Source organism: Chelmon rostratus, chromosome 1, assembly GCF_017976325.1.
Source record: "Chelmon rostratus isolate fCheRos1 chromosome 1, fCheRos1.pri, whole genome shotgun sequence".
Taxonomy (NCBI): domain Eukaryota; kingdom Metazoa; phylum Chordata; class Actinopteri; order Chaetodontiformes; family Chaetodontidae; genus Chelmon; species Chelmon rostratus.
In genome coordinates, this window is record NC_055658.1 from 9,971,707 (window position 1) to 9,996,937 (window position 25,231).

The following is a 25,231-nucleotide window of genomic DNA, read 5'->3' on the forward strand; positions in this document are numbered from 1 at the left end:
CTGTCTGCAGACTTGGATTCCAAGTCTTCCAATCCAAGAGTTGCTTGGATTCTTGCCTGGGCAAGAGCCAGAGTGTTGAATTTGTGATGACAGACAACTGTCTCTTTTCCTCGAACTGGAAAGCTACAAATGCATGATAATGTCCAATATTCTGCTGATCAGCTGGCGTAGAATCACCGGTTACCTAGCAACAGTACTGGAACAGGGCTGGGATTATGAGAACAGGATGGGACCCAATCCCAAAAGTAATGAAGCACTGGAAGACAAACTCAGCCTTTAAAAGTGATTAAATGAATGGAACAGAGTCTTTGGACTCAAACTGTATGGCAGCATGTTTGGTCGAGCCATTGTCAGTCAGTCAGTCAGCCAGTCCGTCTTCCATCACTGTGGTCCAGACTGAAATTATTCTATTAGATGGATTGATGTGACATCCATGAACCCTCCAGGGCCACCAGCAGGGCAACATTTTGATTTATCCAGTGAAATATCTCAACATCTACAGGATGGATTGGCACAACTTCTGGTACATGTTGGAGTGATTCTCAACATTTTGCTTTATGACCAAATTACTTGACAAACTAATGACATTCCCATCAGCCTCAACTGTGATTTATCTTTAATGCTAATTAGGCCATTTCAGCATGCTAGGCTTAGATTGTATTATCTGCATGTCAGGATGCTGATGTTAGCATTTAGCGCAAAGCACTGCTGCACACTGCTGCCTCACAGAGTTGCAAGCGTTTCTGTTGATTCTGGTCTTGGTTCTCTAATTTTGAAGGTGCTGTTATATATCGTTCATACATCCTTGCCTCCAACTGCCAGCCACCTCCAAAGTCCTGTACTGTGTAACGACACGGCCCCTTCTTTCTTTTATTTTTGGTACACTAACAACCTTTTTTTTTTTATTCAGTAGCTATTTGCTGGTCTTCTATATTCTGCTGTCTACAGCCTGTAGTGACATGCTCCACCCCTCTCCGCTGACATGCATGTTAGCAGGGATTTGTGATTCCATCGCTGTGTTCTCAGTCCTCGGTTCGAGCGCAGTGGCAGCAACACGGCATACGTGGTTAAACCAGTTCAAATCCCCTCACAATCCAACAACACTCTGAGTCACCAGTGCCAAACCAGACTCTGCACAGCTTTGCTTGCAGCTTCAGTGTTAGGTAGGAGGTTGTTTTGCAATGTAAATGCAAAAGCTGGTGATTAAATTAACCCAGCAAGAAGCACAAAGCGACACAGCCTGAAGGAGGTGGAAGAGCAAAGAGGAAGGATGGAAGAAAAGAGGAATTAAATAGAGGGAAAGTTAAAATGAGGACAATTACTGTACAGTTTGGTCCATACACTGTACATCCTGTATATAGCATACATTACTTACAACAGCAATTTTTTTCTACCTCCCTCTCTCTCTGTCTATCTCTCTTTCTGTCCCCCCCCCCTCTCTCTCTTGCTTTCCTTTGCTCTCATTGCCTGTCAGTTAACCAGGAAAATGGATGTGATGAATATGTAACAGCAGCTGTTGTTGTTTATAACATTAAGTCCCCAAAACCTGAAGCAATTTAAGAGATCTCTCAGCTGCTGTCCTCTCCTCCTCTCCTCCAGCTTCAAAACCATTTCACCCTTCCCTCCACACTTCCTTCTCCAAACCGTTAACCTTATCCTCCTCTTTGTTTTCTACCTCAATTTCTTCTCCCTACTTTATTCAAAACATTTAAGTACATTTCCTTCCTCTCCTCTCCTCTCCTCTCCTCTCCTCTCCTCTCCTCTCCTCTCCTCTCCTCTCCTCTCCTCCCCTCTCCTCTCCTCTCCTCTCCTCTCCTCTCCTCTCCTCCCCTCTCCTCTCCTCCCCTCTCCTCCTCCTCTCATATGCTGTACACACACTTAAACACACCACCTTACTTGTATGGGATGTGCTTGCTCCCGTTGACCAGGGCGAGGATCACGTTGCCGAGGGCAGATAGAGAAAGGCACAGAGGGGTCGAGCTGGGTGAAGAGTTCTCCCTGTTTTTCCCACCTCCTCCTCCTCCTCCTCCTCCGAGTACTTTGGCATCACAGCTGCCCAGGTCCAGCAGGTGGAGGCGACTGCGACCTCCTGACACTAGCAAAGTGAAAAAGTGTGTCAAAAACCGAGGAGGAAAGCCAAGAGGATCGTAAAACGTCAATTTCTGTGTGTGTTTTCAGGAGCATAGATAGATCAGATGGATGGCATACAACTATGAATGTAGCCTTCAGTGTAGTAATGTGGTGAAAGTCCTGCACATTGTTACCAGTTATTTCTGTAAACATGAGTGCATGCGTGAATTAAACTAAACACAGAGTCTATAGAGGGATCATACAGCCTGTGATAGGTGTGTGCACACCTCTCCTATTTATCCACATTAGCTGTTGATGTGTCATTGTTGCGCTTGCTCTCTTCTTTCTCTGTCGCCATGTGGTGAAACATTATTTTAATAGTAAACAGCATGTTTATGTCTGCTTTTATCCTACTGTGATTATCAGGTGTAGGACTCACAGCAGGTGATGTGTGACATGATGACAGCAGTACAAATACTGTAGTAGCTGTGATAGTTAATTTGATGTTGAGTATTAATTGTAATAATTACACTAGAAATGGTGTCAACAATAATAACAGTAATAACATTGTTAGAAGAAGCAGAACTTACTCCCTCCTTTGCCTGTCTTTTCCATGCGATACTGGTATATGTGCAACGTAAACAGCATGTGCGAGTTCCTGTGTTCTTCTTCTGTGATGTTTGGACGCTGGCTACTGTGGCGAGCCGCTATGGCTGCGTCCAGAAACCAGGCGGCCTTCTCTGGGGTCGGAGCACGCAGTTCAGACTGATTCTGGAGCTGGAGAACGTTTGGGATGAGGAGAAATTGTGTGAATATCGCCCATGTAGGCGTAATAAAGAAGGACAGAGAGCCAGACAAGAGGCAAGTGTCTCTACACTGATAATATTATGCACGATGAGGATTCTGTGTCTAGAGGACTGATTGGCATATTCAAATAAAGGATTTTCTCATTTGCCTGCAGGTATGTGAGACAGAGATAGAGGAGAGCAGAGATGAGTTAGAAGGAGGAGGGTTAGCGAGAGAGAGTGTGTGGTACTGCAGGATATCATTACTGATGAGATTATGTCAGATTAGTTAAGGATTACACAGATGTTCTTGTATCAGACCCTATAATCCTATAAACATATAACTGAAGCCACACACACACACACACACTAGCTCACCCTCTGTCACTCAGTCGTTTTTGGCACTCTCCTACATACACACACACCATTCAGACTGCTTTGTAGTTGACGATGATAATAATTAAATGGGGATGAGAGTGGCTTGTTTAGCAATCAGTAAATGCAAAATTCAAACAGAAAACGACATTTGTTCTGTTTGTGTTTGTGTCTTCACGTCTTTTGCACTTGACACTGTTCTTTCATTCTGACTTCGCCCAAGAAGCACAAACCGTATTTCAAGTAAAACAGATGAATGAATGAACCTGGTGTTCGAACAGATGCCCTGTTTGTTTTGGAAGAAAAGCAGCTATAATGGAACGTGTGTGTGTGTGTGTGTGTGTGTGTGTGTGTGTGCAAGCAAGCATGCACATCCCACAATAGCTGAGACAACAGAGAACTGCCTGAGGCTAAACAAAGGCAAAGTATATTGATATAAGTCCCTAGGCTGTTCACACACACACACTCACAGAATTTAACCTAAAGCAGCCAGGCTAGATATACTAATGTCACTGTAAGATGCAGAGGGTGTGTGTGTGTGTGTGTGGTGTGGGTGGGTGTGTTTATACCTGCATGCCACAGATGGGGTCCTCACACAGGTAGACTCCAGGAGACTGTCCATCTTGTAAACTGCCTGTAGCAACTTCAGACAGCAAGTCCTTAAGGTTCTCCTCTTTTCCCCAAACCTACACACACACACACACACACACACACTAGTTGACTAGTACCTCATTATCTTTTATTTTCTCTCAACTTCAAACTGATCTATGACAAAATCTGCTCAGACCAAACTTGGGAGGGAGGGAGGCACTACACTGCTAGCATTACAGCTAATGCCACTATTTCTTAGTGGCCTCCTTTCTTAAATGTCTGTATCAGTAATGGTACCAGTTCAGCTCTGAAGGGAATGATTCAAATTGAGGTCTCAGCATGAACACTGACCTCAACTGCAGAGACGCGAACGGAGAAGCGTGCTCCTGTTTTCTCCTTCCTCTCGTTGATGAGCTTAAACAGCCAGGAGATGGCACAGGGGATTATACCCAGAGTCTGAAGAGAGTCGTCACAGCCAATCATTGTGTAGGATTTACCTGGAAGAGACAGACAGAAAGACAAAACAGGAGAAGGTTAACAGAAAAAGATGGAGACATATATCAACAAGAACATCCGTAAAAAAGAGAAAGAAGTGCTTCATATGAATAGACATGTGTGTGAAGTGTGTGTGTTAGATGTGTCCCTTTGAGCCACAAGATGATGATCCCCACACACACACACACACACACCTGCTCTGACTGTCAGGAGTTGGAGATCAAACACACACCTAAACAAAGCCATATGTCAAGCCTAACAATCACGTCGCCACGAACGTTTACACAAAAACAGGGGACATGAAAAGCCCGGCGTGTGTGATGCAGGGTAGAGGAACGTGTTCACTTTTGTTCAGAGATCAGGACGGAGGGGAGGTTGTCACCTACTCTGTAATTTCACATTGTTGTCTTTCGATGTTTCCTGGAGCGTCTAGACTCAGTGTCAAAACAAAGTTGCTTTTCATGATTCGTCTCAAAAATGTTCTAAAAACTGAAGGAGACGCAGTAACGATGCTAAAAAAAAAAAAAAGAGGCAGCATTTAGTGTCAGAAAAGCTTTACGTGCACCATTATAGAAGTGTTCATATGGTGGTGAAAGGAATATTTTAAAGCACAGCACCCAGACTCTTCTAGATAAAACCTCAAACTACTGTAATGTCAAAGAATGTATTACATTTTACAGCTTGCTCAAAGCAACAGTGGGTCATTTACTTTCATTGAACTGATTTACCAGTTGATTTCTTTCTATTTAACAAATTAGAAGGCCTGCCTCTGTCGTAATGGCTCTACTGTATCTAGTATCATTAACATAACCACAGAGCACTTTAACTACCCTCCTTTTTCTTTTTGCCTTGCAGGACTGTGCATACGTGAGAGAGTCTTAAATTACACGTCCAGGTGAGTGTGTGTGTGGCTCCACGATGTTTCCTTCTGTTCGGACGACTGCAGGCAGTCGAGACTTGGTCAGCTGGCTGACTGCTCCGCTGACTAACACAACGCTGCAACACAGTGACGCTACAGGCTACAAAGCAAAGACTGTGTGTGTGTCCATGTCTGTGCAGTTGATGTATATTCCCAGTAATTGGTCGCATCAAGCAGAGCTGCCGATGCTGTCAGAGGGAAAGTGAACAGGGTGAGAAAGAGTGAGAGAATGAGACAGCATTATATCATCAGTGCAGACACATGCACACACACACACACACTCTCATCATTACTGAAAGATGATTCATTCAAGGCCAGTAATCCAATAACAGATAACAAAATCCATCAGACATGACTTAAAGCCAGATGATCCCATTACTCTCCTGAAGTTCATCCATTTATTTCAGTGTTATTTGGACTTTTCTGGTTACTCCTTGTCAAAGTGTGTGTGTGTACATAGACTTGTGTGCATCCCCATATGTATCCTCAGCTAAGGGCCACGGGGCCTAAGACAAATGCTCCTTGTGTTACTTTCCTCATTTTAATTAGGGAAAAAGGTAATAGTGTTATAATGCAGCCTCATTATGATCCATGGCCTTAGGTGAGCTGTATCATAAAGAATGATCTCATCTGCTGCTACAGCCGTTCATGCTGAAGCCAGCAAGGTCAGAGGCGCTCCACAGCATTAATATGACAGTAAAATTGATTGAAAGAGCAAACTCTCTTTGGTGGATTTCTCACTCGTATAAAAGCACTTGCAGTATTAAAGCCAGAACATTCTGTTAAAATCATCCACTACAATCAAACCCTGACAATAAGTGGTCTGCTGTGTGGGTGTGTTAGGCAGTTCACAGCCATATTATACTGTATGAATTATCGTCATGTATAATGACACGGTCGGCATTTCCATGAGTCAATATTAGAGAGCTGAAAGAAAACATGTAAACATGGCGAGATGGGAAACAATGATCTAGACAGGCTGTCTGATGTGTACGCCGTGCTGGGTGACTGTCTTTGGAGAGCTGTGGTGATTATACATGCATCTGTTTCTTTTATGTGTCCTGTATGGGCCTTTTTGTGGGAGAAGCAGGCAGGTTCTGCTCTCTGCCCACTCGTTAGCTTTCTAATATTAAATGTGCAAGGAGCCTGATTTGAAGGAGAATACCTGTTTATTACAGCTCTGCTCTGATTTTCGTACATGGCCTTCTTGCTTAATCATGGTTAAACTCTGATTTGCCACGCTTGTTGTAGTTCTGTGCACCATGCAAGGGCTTCTTCCTAACATTACATGTGCGTTTATGCCTTTTAACAGCGTACTAGAGACTGTACCGAGCCCCCTGGAACAATGCTGGGCTATGAGGCCATTTTGGAGTTGTGGATAAACTCGGTAATGCAGTCATGCACAATGGGTCACACTGAGACTTTTCCCATACACATTATCAGAGTCATCAGAATTGTGGTTTTGAGTATAAAAACACTCCAGAATTACTGTTTGGTTTGGTTCAGTAACATCTGAAAAGTCTAGAAGAGCCGTATGACATTCAACAAAGGTCCCCACCAAACTCCAGCCAGAGACGTTGCAGGTCAGTGGTTTAGAATATAAACCACTTTACCTGGAGGTAAAACTGAGACTTAACGTTAGTTAATCCGTCCAAACGGCTTGCTTTTTGTACGACCTGTCTGATTGACTGCTCAAGTTTCTTGCTCCATTGGTCTGGAATCATTCTTTAACTGAATCGCCAAATCAAGGGGACCAAAATATTCACTCATAATACATTTATAAAACAGTTTACTTTTACTACAGGTTTGGCAAATTCCCTGCAGCACAACGAGGAAGCTCAGTAGTTTGCATGTTTTTACACAGAGCTTCATTACTGTTTGTTCCAGTAAATAGCTCAGCCATTAACACAGAAGTATTGCCTGCTGAACTGCGGCACTTCAATTCTCTGGTTTTGTCCTCTGCCAGCAGGTCAAGGGGACTTAAAAAATCCAACTGGATGTATGAAGATCATGAGCCAAGAAGGATAATGCTGCCTGCATGTACAGGGATAAACACAACAGGGGCTGACCAAGGGTTGGGGAACATGTCTCTGTCTCTCTCTATGTGTGCGTGTGTGTGCGTGCGTGCGTGCGTGCGTGCGTGTGTGTGTGTGTGGTGGGTGATTGTGCCAGTGCATGTGTGTGGGTTCAGACATGTTGCAGTGTGCAGTAAGGGGTCCTGACCCTTTTTAAGACGGCTTCTCTAAAAACCAGCTTCAGAAGGATTAGCGAGAGAGGAAGGAAGACAGAAACACAGGCAGAGCAGACTGAGAACGCTTTCAGCATCAGCAGACACTAATCCTCCTCTCTCTCTCAGACTGATTGATGAGGGCCAGTGGAGAGACGGCCAAGTGAAAGACTGACACACTGGCGCTCACACACACACACTAAAGACGACTCACAAGCCACTCTTGCTCTTATTTGTTAGCCTGCATGCATGCGTGTGCGTGTGTGTGTGTGAGTGTTACCCAGCTTGGAGTGTCCAAAGCAGAAGACACAGCCATCTGCTCCATTCACCACCGACTGAATCACCTCGGCAACCGTTCCTGCGCACACCTCCGCCTAGCAACAGGCAGACGGAGAGAGTGGAATGAGGAGAGACTTAGGAAGAGGGTCAGGAAGAGCATAAATACCTGAATACATACACAAAAAATATCGGTTTTTTCCCATTGACAGACAATCTAGAAACGATGGGAAAGCATCCTGTTATTCCAACTTGGGAGAGTTTGTGTTATTTCAAGATAGTTTCTCATATTGCTAACAATTCAGTCACATCAAAAATGAGTGAAAGCAGTTTAGCTCCATATTAATTTTTAATTGACTATAACTTCTAAGCTAATAGTTTGACACTTCGGGAGAGTTTAATATGAAGCTAGAACCAGAGTTAAAAAATATAGGCTACCTACCAGCACCAGCAAACCTCTCACATGAGCATGTCATATCTTGTTTTTTTAATCTGTACATCTTCGTCAATCTTTTGGTTTTGTCGGGTTTTACCTGCTGGAATCATTCGTTAGCTGGGCACAGAGACCGCCTGGTGCGGGTAGCTGCATCTTTTTGCTTCCAGTCGGTTAAGCTAAGCTAACGGGCTGCTGGCTGTAGCTTCATATTTCTAACTACAGACATGTTTCCCAAAATGTCAAACTATTCCTCCAGTATTGGATTTTATTTAGATAAAACTGCCAGTGACGGGAGCTTTGCAGCCAGTTTGTCAACAGCCTGTTGACTCTTCTGTAAATAAGATATTTCAAATATCTCTGACTTGGAATTACAGCTTTGAGGCTCATCCACTCACTATGACGTATGAAGTCCAGCTTTTTGTGTATATCTATGATTATGACTGTATTTCAGTGTAATGTCATTAAACATTTTGGATCGAAATCACAAGTCCTTCGTTTTCTAAAATCACAATTTTCTCTCACCTGTGATGCATCAGGAGGGAACGCAGCATCAAAGGTGAACATCTTTGGAGGGACCTGATTGGCTGCCCCCCTTTTCTGGGAGGGAGTGGTTGGTGTCTGATTGGCTGAGGGATCCATGATGGTGATTTGCTTCTTCCTGGGATCCACTTTGAGAAAAGAAGTGGACTCAGCTGCATCTGACTGAGACACTGGACACACGCGCACCATCACTTTCACCTGAGGGTAGGAGGCAGAAAATACATATTTAGACACGACTGAACGACAGAGACACCTCCACCTTCGTCCCTCACAAAAACAAATGACAAAATGAAATTACTTCCAGTCTGATACTTTATAAACCAGAGAAATAAAACTAATCAACAGGCCCACGACATACATTCATAAATGTTAAGCTAAGTTTATGTCTTTGATGATGTCTTTGCATCTCCTTGGATGCCAGTCTACTGATGTGTGCTGCACTCCTCTGTTGATAACACTTTCATTTCTCGTGGTTTTCTTTGTCACTTCACCCACGTTGGCATCACTGCTAACTTGTACCCACTTACACTTTCAGGGCACTGAAATATTTTCCCAGGAAATATACCCGACATGAAACTACCAACGCGTTTGATAATCCTGAGGTATTGTTGCTAGAAGCCATCTGAACTCCTCTGCACCTTCGCCGCGCCAAACACCTCCCAAAGAGTCACAACACTCATCGCTCCCTCTCTTATCATCTTATTCACCCTCTGCTTCTTCTTCCTTCTCCTCCTTCACCCGTCACTCTTTCCTTATCTCTTTCTCCCTCTATCCCAAATCCTTTCCCTCTCCTCACCGCTCCTCTCTACCTTGAGCTCACTGCCACATATCAAAAGTGCAGGAACCCTGTTTGGGGCTTTCTCTCCTCCTCTCGCTCTTCCTTTCCTCCCACTCCTGTCACAAACTGTTAGCAGCCGCAATTTGCCGCCCGACAGCTGCTGTTGTTTTCTTTGATATCAGAGGAAGCAAAGCGCTGCGTCATCGAATCTGAGTCAGTTCCAGAACATTTTAACATATTAACAACCTTTTCTCTGTTCGCTGAAGATGTTGCTCCCCAACAGTTTGTCACTGCTCTCTTTCTCCTCCTCTGGCTCACCTGGATGAATTAATCTTGCTATCTCTCGTTATTTTGATCTCTCACTGCCTACATCTCTCTCTGATTCAGTCCGTCTGTCTTCCTCTTGCTGTGTTTGTCACTGAATCTTTATTCCTGCTACATGCACCATGATTATCCAGAAGATTTACTCCAGATTTTCCCTTCTGACAAGGAGGTGCTTGGCTAAAGCCGATGATCAGTACAGAGTGTCATGTGCAATGAGTGCTGTGGCATTGGATGGATTCGGACTTGTGTTGGGATAGGAATGAAGTCAGTGGAGTTGTGTTATTCACATGTTGCATGGTCTTCGCTGGCTTGCTAATGTTGGCTGGTTTTGTTCAGAGTTGGAGGGTGTGTAACGCTGCTTCTCAGGTCAGGTGTTCTGTAGAGCTGTGTGCAGTCGCTGAAGCTAAGCTAGCTGATAGATGGTCAGTAAAATCCCTCGATATATAGTCGGGCTTCTTGTTAAAACACCATGTCTTGTTTTTGAGGAATGTAACACCTTATTTTTGCTGCTGGGTAATTTGTACTTTTTCGACCAGAAATGTGTAATGTGTAATTAAATACAGTTTTCAAAAATGTATGTTTCAATTCAGACAGTTTCTTTTATTTGTTGAATGTCCCTCCAGTTCTTCACATGCAGCAAGAATGGAAATGTTGTGATAATGATTTTTTAGCCCGTGAGAAGGTGAATTTGTAGTACTCTGTGCTCTAAGTCCTCTGCATTATTTCGCCAAAAATCATTTGCTGGTGCAGCTACTATTCAATTTTTCTTCTAACAAAGTCTCCACACCTCCAGCTGGGGGCCACACTTCTTCCTCACCTACCTTTTTTTTTTTTTTGCACACATTACAATAAAAAAAATATCCTAAAACATGAGAGCGCTTTTTGAAAACACCTTGCATCATATTTCAGGGAGGTGTTCAAGGAAAATTTTAATTTAAGACTGTGGAAGCACATACGAATCCATGAAGTAAAGATGTAAATATAAGGATGGAACAAGGCGAGCAACATGACCGATGACCACACTGTGGAAACCGAATCGGCCGAATTTCACGGTAAATTGGCCAGAACTTGGAATGCTGATGCCACAAAATCAGAAGATTTCTGACAAGACAGTTTAACTCATGACAGATATAAAGACCTGGATGTCCTATAGACAGCAGAGCGGCTGACAGGGTATATCTATATATACAGGCTGACAAGCACAAGATATCAATTCCTCATCCTATACCTTCTTGTTCTCGGTTGACAGAAAATGCATGAATGCATTTTTTGTTTTGGCCTCTGTGAGACTAGACTGTCTCATTTGGAGAGACGTTGCAGGTTCAGTCTGTCCCTCAGTCCTCGAAAGGACACAAATGTGTGGACGGCATTTTTTAGAAGAGCCAAACCCTGAATGAGGCTGCAGCACCTGTGTATGCCCTGCCTCTCCCCAGTGCATGGTGGTGTAGAGAATCAAAGGAGGGATGGATAACACTGCAAGTGCAGTCAAGTATCTCTGCAAAGTCCTGACACCTCTCATAGATAGTCATACTACACTGTTATATTACTAAATGTGCAAGCTCCACCTAAAAGTGTACAGTGACAAAAATCTGTGAAATCTATTTTCTATTTGATTTTAGCATGTGTTTTGTGAACAGGGTAGGAGTTTGTCACCAGGGCTCAGACGTGCAGGGCAGATGAAAAGACTGCTCTGTTTTTGAGGCTCCTCGGAGGGATCGGGAGAGGGGAGCAGAGATCTTTTGTCTGTTTGTGCTTGTTAGAGCAGATGAATCATCGTCTGAAGTGTGATTCTACGCTGCGCTTCCAGTTAAACACCACCACGGGATTACGAATCACGCAGTAATCCCGTAACACTCCAAACCCCACTGCACCCGTGGATGGAGCGCTCACAGAATAAAGGGAGGACTGTTAGTGAGTTCAGCTGTGTATTTATTTACTTACAGACACATTAGCTATGAAGAGGGATGTGATTCTAAATGAAAATGGGTACACAATGAGCACGGGTCAGTGACAAGAAAGAAAACTAATTGGATCATATAGTGTCTGTCATAGTACATTCATGTTTGAGCTTGGCTTCATTTCTCAAGTAAATTGGATTATAAATTAATTATCCTCTGCTGCAGTACAGCGCTGCTATAAGATCAATAGCATACGTATATAAAGCCAATTACAAATTGGTACAAATTATGTGCAATAAATTATTTCATGGCCCTTGGGCAAGAACCAAAGGCAACCAGAACAAGGTCATGTCATACTGAACAAACTCACCTAGAATGGTAAGTGTTTCCTAAAAAATAAAAGACTAAAAGCCTGCTGGTAACTGATATATTGCCATGTAAAAGGCACAAAGGCAAATAACACTGTAAGAGTGCTGCTGTTTATATGCACATTTCTGTCTGTGTGTCTGCCACACACACACACACACACACACCTAATAGAGCACATTAACAGGCTTTCCTTTGGTTGCATCATTAAATGACCACAGGCCTTTTAAGAGAGTTAGTTCAATAAAATGTGTGAGTGCGTGAGTGAGCGTGTATGAGAGAGTGTTTGCATTAAAGTCTTTTTCACATGAAGGTAATTGTATGAGTGTGTAACTTTAAAAGTGTGTCCATTGATGAGGGTGTGAGATAAACTGAGGTGCCAGCTGACTGCAATATATATGTAACCTTGGTGACCTGGGAAGACTCCGATGCTGCGGTTTAATGTCAGGTCAAGAGATCCACAGCTCGACACACACACGCGCACACACACACACTTAGATTCAGTACTTTGCCCTCTCATGACCCCAATAAAAGAGCCCATCAGATCTGTAAGAGCCTGGGGGGAAGGATTTTACCGTTGCACGCTTTACAAGGCGTAACTCATAAAGTCTTCCCCCCCTGAGAGCCCATTTCCTCCTCATGTCCAAGAGTGTGTATGGTAAGGGGGTTGCCTATGTGTGTTTGTGTGTGTGTGTGTGTTTGAGGTATAAATGGGGTCATAATTTGGTTCCATGTCCATTTCTCAAAATATGTGAAATGGCAAGAGTCATACATGGGGTCATTAACTTCAGTTCCCCCCTTTTCAAACTATCAACGCTGTGTGGTGATAACCACAAACAGCATCAGGGAAACTGATGCATCAGCACAGTTACGGCAGCTTTAAGAGATGCCATGTTTTGTTATGGCCATGATTTTGATTGTGACGCTCAACACTCTGCTGGAAGTTTAAACTTGAGTCCAGCTCAGCTGCGTGTCTGCATGCATGTGTAATCAAACCCACGCCCACGATATTCTCAGAGGATCCTTGGCCTAGTTCCACTGGTGAATCAATACATGTTGCAAAGTGCTGCAGCCACCGTGACACACAGGTACACATACACAGGGCAAACACGGGGACCCTTTGTTCTTCTAATGAAAGAGAAGGAAGAGTTAGTGGTGTTTGTATTCAGAAAAGAGACATGATGAAAAATAGTGAGAAATAAATAGGTCACTTATAAGTCTCCTGATACCAACACACCTTTCTTGCAGTGATCTCAAACTCTGTCCACCTCGCTCTTGATCCCTCATCCCTCTCTTCCTTTCCTCTTTTCCCTCCCACTTCCACAACACCTATGGACCCTTCCCCTCTTCAGTCTCTTTTTGTATCTGAGAAACATCTTATTTGCTCGATAGCACAGTCCACCCACTCCTTTCCCTCTCTTCCCTCCGTTCTCCATCTCTGCCTCCTCTTCCTGCTCCCCTTGTCTCACTTTCTCTCCCTTCCTCAGCACAAATGACAAGACAAATCACAGCCTCCTCCTATTATCCGTTCTCTACTTCCCTCTTTTCTCTCACACTTCACGCTGCTGTGAATACTGATGTGAGGCTGTGAGCTGCTGAAACGAAGGCCGAGAGGGAAAAAAAACCCGAGTGAGGAAGAGATGCTCGAGAAGTGAGTGTTTATTTGACTTTTTTTCCACAAGTCTGTGTGGGAATATTTAACTTCTACTTGCTTTGCAGAACAATTGATATCTGTGTTGTGCTGTAATGTGTGTCTAAGTGTGTATGATTACTATGTTCAACCTACAAAAGTGTACTGTGTGAGTATTTTTAACTAGAATACCACACTGTCTGACACATAGGTCTGCTTGTCATGCCTGGAACAGCTGGGGGGTTCATTTCCAGGCTAAAGGGTACATGCCATGGCAGATGTTGAGGCAAGAAGTCCCGTTTTTTTCCTGAGAAACTGACCCGACCTCTGATACACTCATACACATGGATATAGAGCTCCATGTTCCTCCTGTTTATATACCACACTCAGGCACAATGAAACCTTTGAGCCAATTTAAGTAAAGGAATTCAGCTAAACAGCAACAAACAACCCTAAGCTGAGAGAAGATTGGTTCAATAGTCCCTCACTGCAGTGCTTCATTACTATTGGCTGGAAAATCAATAAGAGACTAAGACTAAGCTCTAATTGGTTCCCAAAGACCGAATATACACACATTTCTGCAAACACATGAACAGAGAAAAAGAGACAAATACCATATGGGAATAGAAAGTTCAGGCATCGGATCAATTCTAATTTTAACTAATTTATTCATTCCAGCTCAGATCACAATATTGTAAGATCCATGCCGGCTGGTCTCAGTTGGAGGTGCTGCAGAGATCTTGCAACTCTGAGGCCAGAATTTGTGCGTAATTATACTATACTAGCTAAAGGAGCTCTTCTAAACCAGAAATAACAAATATCACTGAACAGTCCAAATTTTTACATACTAGCAAAATTTTATGTCCAACAAAATGTCCAAGCCCTCACTCAACGTTAAAGGATATGTTATTATCTTTTCTATAAAAAGACCAAATACTTGTCTTTCATAGGCCTCCACAGCTGCCCAAAAATGATGAAGAATGCATCAATGAGCCACATGTCGCATTGTGTGATATGCTTTGTTTTTACGATGCACCAGACCAGCCAGTTTATTTTGAGTCAATCCCAAATACACCCTTCTTGATAAATACATGAATGATTGCACCAGATGCAGATTAATATTGGGTTTTTTTGTTTGTTTGTTTTGTGGGTTAAGGTTAGGGGATGGGTAACTTTAGGTTAATGTTAGGCTAAGGATTATGGTTAGGGTTAGGCCAATGCTTATGGTTGGGATAAGTCTCCAGGAAGTGAATGTAAGTCAATGAAATGTCCCTAAAAGTGACGGACACATGACTGCGTATGTGGGTGCATGCATGCGTGTGTGTGTGTGTGTGTGTGTGTGTGTGTGCGTCTGTCATGCTCCAGCCCTGCCAATACTGACAGCATTAATATTTCAGCTACAAGGTGGAACAAAGTGGCTACTGGATTCCCATAACAGACTCACTCACTCATTTAGATACAAGACACACAGACACCCAGATAGGCATGAAAACACAAATGCCCGTGGAAAATGCACTTGCACATGCTCACTCATGACACAGACGCACACAGCTTGTGGCCTGAGAGAGATCGTAGCTGCTATTAAAAATTGATTAGCTGTCATAGTATCATTCTCCCCCAAGGTCAAGTTGCAATCTGTGAGTGTGCATGTGTGTGTGTGTGTGTGTGTGTGTGTGTGCAAAATGTTGGCTGCAGAGATGAAAGAGGTGGGGAAAAAAAAACTCCCACAGTCCTTCATTGTCATTCAGATATGGAGAAGAGCAGAGAGGGAAGGGATAAAGGCACGGTAAGGCAAAATATAAGATTTATCCATACACTAGATAAGAGAGATGAGGTGAAGAGGCGACAGGACTAAAAACACAAATCCCTGTATTAGCTTTCATAACAAGATATGTTGAACTGTGTGTAGATCATTTATAATGCAGAACTGTGGGTGAAGTGCAGCAGACCCCTTAAAGAAGGAAATGTAAGCCCCGGGGCAGCTGTGCCATGGCTCATGTATTTGTGATCTGGTCTGGAACAAGACTAAGAGTCCTGTACAGCCAAGCAAGCAGTACCGTGAGGCTGCACTTAGCTTTGAGCTAAATGCTGATGTTTGCACATAAAAGTAAAAAAAAAAAAACGTGGCAAAAACTGTCCTCTAAAGAGGCCTTCCAGTGCCCTGCAGGGTGCCCCTGGCCCTGCCGCTGATTTACGTGCTGATATTTAGCAGGTATAATATCCAAAAAACACGCAGGTTTGAACAATTTGAATATCCAGTTTTTGCACAATATGTCCATAAGAGGGAAGACCAAAACAACAAGAGGCATACTGCTTAGATGATATTTAAACATAAGCATAGTTTTTAGTGTATAAACCTACACATTACAAAATAAACAAAAAAAATAATGTCCTATATATGTTTTTGATTTATGTGCTCATTTAATCTTGATCTACATTTAATTTTCAATTAATTAATGTGTAGTTGTGTGTGTGCAGAGTTTCTAATTGGTTGGTCTAATTGTTGTCGGGTCCTGGAGGATTTCAATGTCTGGACTAATGGGAGAAATTCCAGTACATATTATCTGATTATGGACCCTAGTTTCCTATGCTTTTGTTTCCAAGCATGTAATGGAGACACCTTTTTTTTTTCTTTTTTCCAGTATTGATTGAGCGCACTACAGCCAGCAGCCGCGAATTGCACTGCAATGTAATCCCCCCAGGTATTTGCACACCGTCAATGTACGTCGACTAAAAGTGTTTATTTTGCTGCTGACAGGCTCAGATTGTTATTCTAAGTGTCTGACAGCATTATGGAAAGGATCCCTAAGGAGATAGACCTTTTGGTTAAAGAGTAGGATCTGTTTTGTTTAACCAGAAACACCTACAGTTCACCTCTTGCCAAATCCACCAGACTCCATTCCCAGAAACATTCATTTTATCACCGTAAAATACACTTCATTCGAATGCCACAAAAACAAAACAAAATGTGTTGGACTTCTGCTGATTATCACACAAAAACAGCAAAAGAAAACAGCAAAAGACACCAGTGATTACTGGACAACAGAAATTCCTGCCCGTCAGGCAGTGCTTTCAGTGCAGCTGCCGCGGTGGTGCTGCTTTTTTTCCACAATGAAATATTAATTTTCATCATCGAATGTATGGATTTTTTACTACTGAAATATAAATTTGAATTTAGAATATTTGTTGACAGCCCTAATACTTACCATGTTTACCATCTTAGTTTAACTTGTTAGCATAATGTTCAGTCGACACTGCATGGACATTTCATTAGCTTTGCAGGTATTCAGTCTTAAAACCGATTTCCTGGACAAACTAGAAGTTCAGTGTTTAAGAAGGGTTTAAATTTAGAGCTGTGGGGAACAGAAATGACTGTCTCAAATTAACCAGACAAATTAAAAATGTGTCGTGATGATGGTGCTTGATACAATAAGGGATCACCAAAGTTACTCCAATTAGTCATGAGGAGAATATGATTGCCTGAACCAAATTTCATGACAGTCCATGCAATAGTTTTGAGATTGAACCAAAGTGGTGAAACAACTGACGGACAGACTGACACTGCCATCACTGCAGCCATATTCTTGCTGCTACGTGCAGGGAGTAAGAATTATAATTCCTTAATTTTTTCAATCACGCAAGCATTAGTCTCAACTGCAGCTGAATGACACTCGCTGACATCAGTTTGTTAACTCTCATTAAGTTCATAGCTGATAAAAACCCGTTTTTGGACCTGATCATTCAAGATGAATCGAAAGCAATCCGAAAACAAGATGTTTTTCTTAGTTACAGATGAAGATCGGTTTTACTCAGTCGCTGAAATCCTCAGTATTTTCAAATCTTTACTTTTCACCTGACAGTAATCTGATGTGACTGTGTGACTCTGCAGCTGGTTTTCTAAGTGATAATACATACACAGCTTAATTTCCTCAACTGATAGACATCTCCCCCTGCAGTCAAGGGTCTGAATGGAAGGCTCCCAGCTGGCTGATTTGATTAAAGTGAGACAGAGCTTAACAGCAACATGTAGAGAAGCCCCATGTACAGAAATAACAGAGGGGAGTTTGAGATACAGACGCCAGTCACATGGATTCACTGAGGGATTCTACTTAATTTGACATCCCTGATGGAACGAGGCTGAACTCCCTCTCTTTGTAACAAACACACACACACACACAGACTACATCTGACCTGTGCAGGTTGATTTCCCCTGGCTTTAGCTCTGATGTCTCAATCTGTTTTCTGCCATATTAACATCGGGGAGAACACTAACCCCCCATCACACTCGCACACAAGCCCATGTATTCCGCGGGATGTAATGCATCGTACACACTTCCACCAGGGGCTTTGCCTTTCCTCGACATCTTTCATTGTATACTATAATCCTGTGCAAGCCGGTGTGCTTGTATGTGCGAGCGTGAATGTGTGCAAATGCCATTTCAGCAGGGAGCCGACCCCCACCGCAGGTGACATTTTTACTGGAGAAATGTCACCACAGCCATTTTCTTCCCATATGTTTGCAGGAGTGTGTGTGTGTGTGTGTGTGTGTGTGCAGGCTGTGAGTGTGTTTGATTAGGGCTTGGCAAGCTTCAGCTGATTTCACAGGAGAGGCTCGTTATGTTCCAAACACCAGAATATCTTGCTGCCTCGGCACCAAGTCCTCTCCTCCTTTCCCCTTCCAAACCGAAGCAACGGCCCTCCGCAGCAAACATGGCCGAAACACTAACGAAACAGCCAATTAAAAAATTAGAATTCAGGATTCGAGAAGTTAAAGCTGGGAGACTGTTAGCTTAGCTTAGCATAAATAATTAGAGGGAAACAGCTAGCCTGGCTCTGTACAGTCCCAGAGTTCACAAAGTTAGGTGTAAAAACAAGTTGTGGTTTGACATGGGGGGTTATGTTCAGGGCTACTTCTTGGCCAGGATTCAGGCTGTTTTCCCCCTGTTTTTCTTTAAGCTAAGCTAAGCTAAGCTAAACTAAGCTAAGCTAAGCTAACAGTCTCCTGGCTCTAGCTTCACTTTTAACAGCCTGCCATGACAGTGGCATAGATCCTCTCATCTACCTTGTAGCAAGAAAGGCATATAAAATATGGGGAGGCTGCCAGCAGGGTGACAGGAAGACAAGTTCTGTATGACAACTGGTCACCTTGATCAAAGGTCCACCATAACACAGATCACACCAGATCGATTGCTGTGAGGCGTCCACATGACTGTGAAAAGCAGGGTGTCTGACGGTTGTAATAAAACAGTAGTAGCAGCAGGCATTTGTGAACTAGCCTCCACAGCGAGGCGTTCCAGACGGCCTAATCACTTCTTTCACACGATCGCAGAAGATCATAGCAGGATGAAACAGAAGCCAGACTGGTATTATGAGACGGACGGACTGTGTGAAGGAGGTTTTAGTGCTTGTGGTTTATAATGTATACCGTATACAGTTTTTTTTTGTGTGTGTAGGGGTGTATAATCGAAGTATTATTTGGCTGTGACTTTGCTTGTATATGTGAGTGTGAATCAGTCTCCCTGACAACTGAGGGAACATCTGCTACGTCCATATGGAGAGAGATGGAGACAGAGGCTCAAAGGAGGGACGAAGAGAAAACACAACACATAAAATATGTTGCACAAAAAGACAAATAAAATATGAAACACTGCAGTATGAGACAGACATGTTCAAAATAGCAGGAGTACAGGTGCGGGTGTCGTCGCACTTCTTTACATCATGACTGCTTTACCAGGCGATTTTACTGTGAAATTTAGTTATGATCTGAAATGTGCTTTGTTTGATAGTGGCTAGGAGAGTGACAGAAAAGATGGGAAACGAGTGGCAAATATCATGAGGCAGACAAAGCGCAATGTTGTGAGTGTGTGCAATTTAGATTAAAAGCAAATATAATGTGGATCGAGTGTTTTCTCTGTGCTTTTGTGACTAAAAGTTAGTTCATCGTACAAATTCAGTTGAATGGACATGAGTGGGTGGGTTTTTCCCTCTCATCTGTTATTTAAAATAAATGTCACACAACACGCACACATTTTCTCATGCACTTAAAATTCGACAGTCACGGAGCACCCCAGCAGTCGAGTGTTTGCAGCGCATGCCACGTTCCAGCCTCTCTCTCCATCTCCTTGTTTCTGAGTGCATCACTATGGACTGTGCAATCAAGGCAAAAAGGATTTTTTTTTTCAATTACATAGTGACAAATACAACAACAAATACACATTTATGTATGTAGACAAAAACAAAACAGGACGTGAGCGGGCCCCCTTTCCCTCTCTGGCAGTGCTGCTTGATGTCTGTTTGATTTTGTCCTCCATAGCCATTCACTTTCTATCAGTGAGGACACACGCACACACACACACACACACACACACACACACACACACACACACACACTCCGAGTCAGTGAGCTTCTCACTCTCACTCAAACTGTGGAGGAGGGGGCACTAAAAACTCATTACATGGACGATCAATATTGCACACACTTGAGAAGCATGACCCCCTCCCGCCGCATCCACAGCACACACACACAAACGGTGACAGATGACTTTTGTCAGCCTGAGATGTGTTACCGTGGTAACCATTAGGCCACATTCCGGTATGGTGCAGCAGGGGTGACACACACACACACACACACACACACACACATACATACATACCAATACATACATTCAGATAAACTGGTCAAGGTCATGATAACATAGCACAGCTCAGTATTTTGAAACATTCATGTGCATAAAACCAAATCACCAAATGTCCATGCTACCAATGTATACTCTAAATAAAATTAATAATCCAAACATCAGCACTTTTTAGTTGTAACACCAATGTCTCCATCCTTAAGAAGCACAAAATAAAAAGCTCAGTTCATAATTGACTAAAACTTACACAAATATAACTAACAAATTAACAATAAATAGTCAATTGGTGGGTTTTTTAATAGAATTTGACATATTGTGGATTCAGATGTTATGACACAGTTATGTCTTCAGACATATGCTAAAATCAAGCTGCGGAAGATGAGTCAGAGTTGACACCTATAATAACAACCCAAATGTGTCTGACACACTTTTTACTATTTGCTTAACAGTTGAAAAATGGAATGAATTGCAAATGATCTGGCCAACTAACTTCTAGTCAGTGGGAAAACAACAACAGGTCGCTTCACTGAGACATATCGAAGCAACGTGTGAGACCCCATAACCAGGCATCCAGCCACCAATGACAGAGATAGATAGTGAATGAATATCCAGAAAATGAATGGAGGTTAATTAACACTGTTCTCCATCATTCAGTCATGAACAAACCAGCACATACAAGCAGACTTTGATTCTTATTTGCATGAATCAAAAACCAATGCTCTAATGTTTTGAGGTAGACTCTGTGGGTTCCCACAACACCACAGCCAAATAAAAGAGATTTTGCCTTTACCTTTCCAAGCCCAGGGGTATCTTTGATTTTGTTGGCTGCACGGAGAAGGCAGGGTGGAGCCGGGGGAGGGGCCATCAACAGGGCGGCGCTAAAATTGGTGGGGAACAGAGGGGGGTCACATGACGGTGACGAAGATGCCACTGGAGCTGTGACCGCGGCGGTCTTCTGCTTCTTCTTCTTGGACGCTAAGTTCAGCTTTTGTGCAGCTCTGAGTGAGGAAAGTCGAGAGAAAGAGGAAAGGAAGGAGACAAGGTGAGAAGCCAGTTGATCAATACTGGACCATACTTTAATATACTGAATAGTTAACTATAAGGAGATGAGAAAGGACAGGAAGGATGGCTGCACATGTACATGCACGTGTCCGTAATTATACCCTTACAGTTTGCCACAGTACGACCACGGCAAAAATGCTAACTGCAGAGCAGAACCCAAATACACACCCATCAATACACACACACACACACACACACAGTAATGTATCCATCACTTTTGGGGACATTACATAGACTTACATTCATTTCCTACAGACTTGCCCTAACCAGAGCCATACCTGCCTAACCGTCGCCCTTACCCTAAACTCAACCTAAACCCTACCTTAACCCAAGTCTTCACCCTACAGTGTAATGATGGCACTTGCATTTTGTACCCATAAGGACAGCAAATCTCCACAATGTGACTGTGTAAACTCTCGCGCGTGCACACACACACACACACACACACACAGCAGCATCTGGATGGGGAGTGGTTCATTTGCTTTCTTGCTGCTCAATTCCCTGCAGCATTCAGCTCAAAAGCAGACACCAAATATGATATTCATATATACTCCGTCTGCTCTGCACTCAGAGTCTCCTTACGTCTTCTCTCCTTTTACCTTCAACTTTTCCAAATCTCTCTTCTTTCTGCTTCTGTTCTCCTCGCTCTCACTTCAACACAGCAGGCTCTTCCTGTCTGCCTCACTCGGCACAAGGGGACTTCACAAAATGTTCGGTGTCAAACTTTTTCTGCTCTCTTTTCTAACTCTCTGTCTTTCCTCCAAAGCAGAAATACCACATTTCCATCTAACATGAAAGGAAGTAATAGGACAGAGGAAAAGCTAACTGTATGTAAAGAAGTTTAAAGTAGGCACCTCGAGCAGCTACCTTGTTGCGCCAGTGTTAGCAAGCGCTTTTACTTTTGACACATCTAATACATTTTTTTGGCAATACGTCTGTACTTTTACATGAGTAGGATTTTAAATTCTTGAGTTTTACTTGGATTTACTGCCAAGTGGGATCATGTCCACTCCTTGTCTTTTTGTCTGCCTGGATTGTCATGGTCAAATTTGTGTGTCTGGTACCATGCAGGGCTTATGCATGCATAGCTTATTACAGGCTTAATAGTCATACAGGCTGAGTACTTAATCATATATTGATAATAAATATGTATGCATAGCTAATAATACATTACTTTGATAAAAGCATCAATACTCACTGAGCATGGCTGAGCAGAGAGACAAAGAGAGGTTAAGTCAGAGTGAACCCATGCACATTAAATCTGCAGGTAGTAATTCACCTACAGTAAAGTGATTTATTGTCATTAGGGAAAAATATTCACATGCGTCAATGTAATTCCTTCTCTGGGATTTATGAAGCCACAATTCAAACAAGCGGATTCCCTGACAACCCGAGTTACACGCTGCAGCAGTATTAACGATACGATGAAATAAAAGACCTCTAAAACTGCTCTGGCAGGGATTCCTGCTCTGTTCTGCTTTAATCTCTGCTCACATATATTTCTATGATCTTAAAGAGAGAGAGAGAGAAGACCTTGCGCCCTGACACACTCTCTGTCAAAGAGCCATATTCTCACACCATTGGCTTTCAATTAACTGCAGCAGGTTACAGAAATGAGAGTAGGAGGGGGGAGAGTCGGTGAGAGGGGGAGAGAGGCGGGGACAGTGCCGAAGAGAGGAGGGAGGGGGGAGAAGAGAGATGTGGATTCAGTGACCCATAGAACGACGGAGCGTTTCACCATTTGACTAGCTCTCCCAGGAGATTTGTGCGTGAATCTTTGTGTAGGTGTGTGTTTGTGAGACTCTGTGTGTGTGTGTGTGTGTGTGTGTGTGTGTGTGTGTGTGTGTGTGTGTGTGTGCTGTATGAAGCAAAGCTCTACAGGAAGACCACTAATTGGTTTTTCGCTGTGTGCAAGCTAAGCTCACATTCATATTACAGCAAATGCCATCAAAAGCAATTACAGGTTTTCTCATACTATCACATGAATGCTCCAAACCTTCCCTGTAGCATGAAGCTACATGTTCAGTAGGTAATAAGGAAAAAACAACAGGAATTTACTCTATCATAAAAAAATTAATAATAGCATTAGTTAACCCCTTGATGCCTGAATTTATTTAGAATTATTTTTAATAAAATCATTCTTTGTGTTTTTGCTTTCAAATTGATCCTAAATTAAGAGGAGTTTGTTAATTTTTCTGTAGCACATACAATAGATATACATTTAGGTAGGTTCACCAACTAGAATAGGGTTCAAACAAACAGTATATGTCTACTTTTTTCAATGCTTAAATGCAGTAAAAACATTTTTTTTTGTGTATTTAAAATTCATTTATTTCATCAAAACAGCCACAAAATTGGCTTACAACCATTACATTGTAACAACAATTAGAACAGGGGTTCTATCACTTTAACAGGTCCGATGAGAAACCAGCGCTTGCAAAGGTTCCTAGGTGTGTGTTGAATATGCACAAACCGACATTAGAGGAATGCATGCGCGATTCGGCTGCAATGTGGATTAAAGCGGTATGATGCGAATTCGCATTAAGGGGTTAAGAGACCATTTTCACCAATATGAGGCACAAGAAAGTTGTGTTTGAATTAAAATCTACCATTTGATTTCTACTAAGAATGGAAAGAACAGCAGCTGCTGCAGTGCCAGTGCATGAGACGTGACTCTGAGGCATGACCACGATGGACTCGTGCACTGTTACTCAGCTGCAGGAGAGTCCTTCTTGCTGCCTTGGAAAAACACACGTTGACTTTTTTTGTGTGTGATTGTTTTTTATAATACCTCCTTCAAACCCATCAGCCTCATCAATTCATAATGCATGCTGTGCATCTATTCATATGTGTATATATGTACTATTACACTCGTATTATGTTCTCTCACTCTGACTGGTTCAATCTATGTATGTTAGACACACACACACACACACGCTACCTAATTGGTCGCATTTAATGACAAGTGGCCTGGGATTTGGCCAAGTGGATCCATTCCAATCCAACCCTAAAGTGAAGGGCACTTGTTTTCCATCCATCTACTCCATCTCTCTGTCCATCAGCTCTTCATCTGTCACCCCATCCTTTTATTTGCGCCCCCCCCCTCCATTATCTTAATTCATTATTCCACTCCTCTCCATCCCTCACTTCCCTCTGATTTTTTCAATTTGAAATCCCTCTCTACAATCATCCCTTCATCTTCCCCTCTATTTTATTCCCTTTCTCTCTCATTATTTTTATCCTTTCATCCTTTGCTGTCTCCCTTTGGCCCACCCGTCCATCCCACCATCCATTCAGCCTTCCTTACACGTATTGATCCCTTCATCCATCCATGCCTCTCCCCTCAGCCCCGTCATGTGTCTCTCTCTTGTTAAAAAGCAGCACAGTCCAGCCACTAACATGCTGATGCTTTGTTTTCCTCTTCCTTTCACGCAGCTACAAACACTTTCAATTGACATGCACAGACAGACTCACTTGAAACACACACAAACACACTCAGCTGATTTATGACTGGTGTCTCTGGACTGTGTTGTCAGCTCAGTAGCTAATTACATCCCATTTAACAGGCCATCAGTGGAGGGAGATATAGGCAGAGACAGAGTAATGGTGTCTTTGTGTCAGCATGTTGTTGGGGGTCAGTAAGACTGGCTTTACTGATACTATCTATGTATAGACATGTGCATGCAGTATACCCTCCAATTTACACACCTCCTGCTTCCTGCTCACACACCATCTTACATGCTACACTGCAATAATGCACACAAACATGAACAATGAAATAGTGTGCTCAACATAGAGTTAAGATGGCAACATGATAATTCTCG

General features: G+C 42.8%; 1 protein-coding gene across 1 annotated transcript in view; it reads right to left on the reverse strand.

Moving 5' to 3' along the window:
• Positions 1–25,231, reverse strand: part of kif26ba (kinesin family member 26Ba) — a 77,813-nt gene that overhangs the window by 13,087 nt on the left and 39,495 nt on the right. The window contains exons 5-11 of the mRNA XM_041937682.1: positions 21,136–21,343; positions 8,697–8,912; positions 7,743–7,836; positions 4,173–4,318; positions 3,800–3,916; positions 2,661–2,847; positions 1,897–2,095 (exon numbers count right to left, since the gene is read on the reverse strand). Coding sequence (XP_041793616.1) covers positions 1,897–2,095; positions 2,661–2,847; positions 3,800–3,916; positions 4,173–4,318; positions 7,743–7,836; positions 8,697–8,912; positions 21,136–21,343 — 1,167 coding nt within the window. The remainder of the gene's footprint in view (positions 1–1,896; positions 2,096–2,660; positions 2,848–3,799; positions 3,917–4,172; positions 4,319–7,742; positions 7,837–8,696; positions 8,913–21,135; positions 21,344–25,231) is intronic.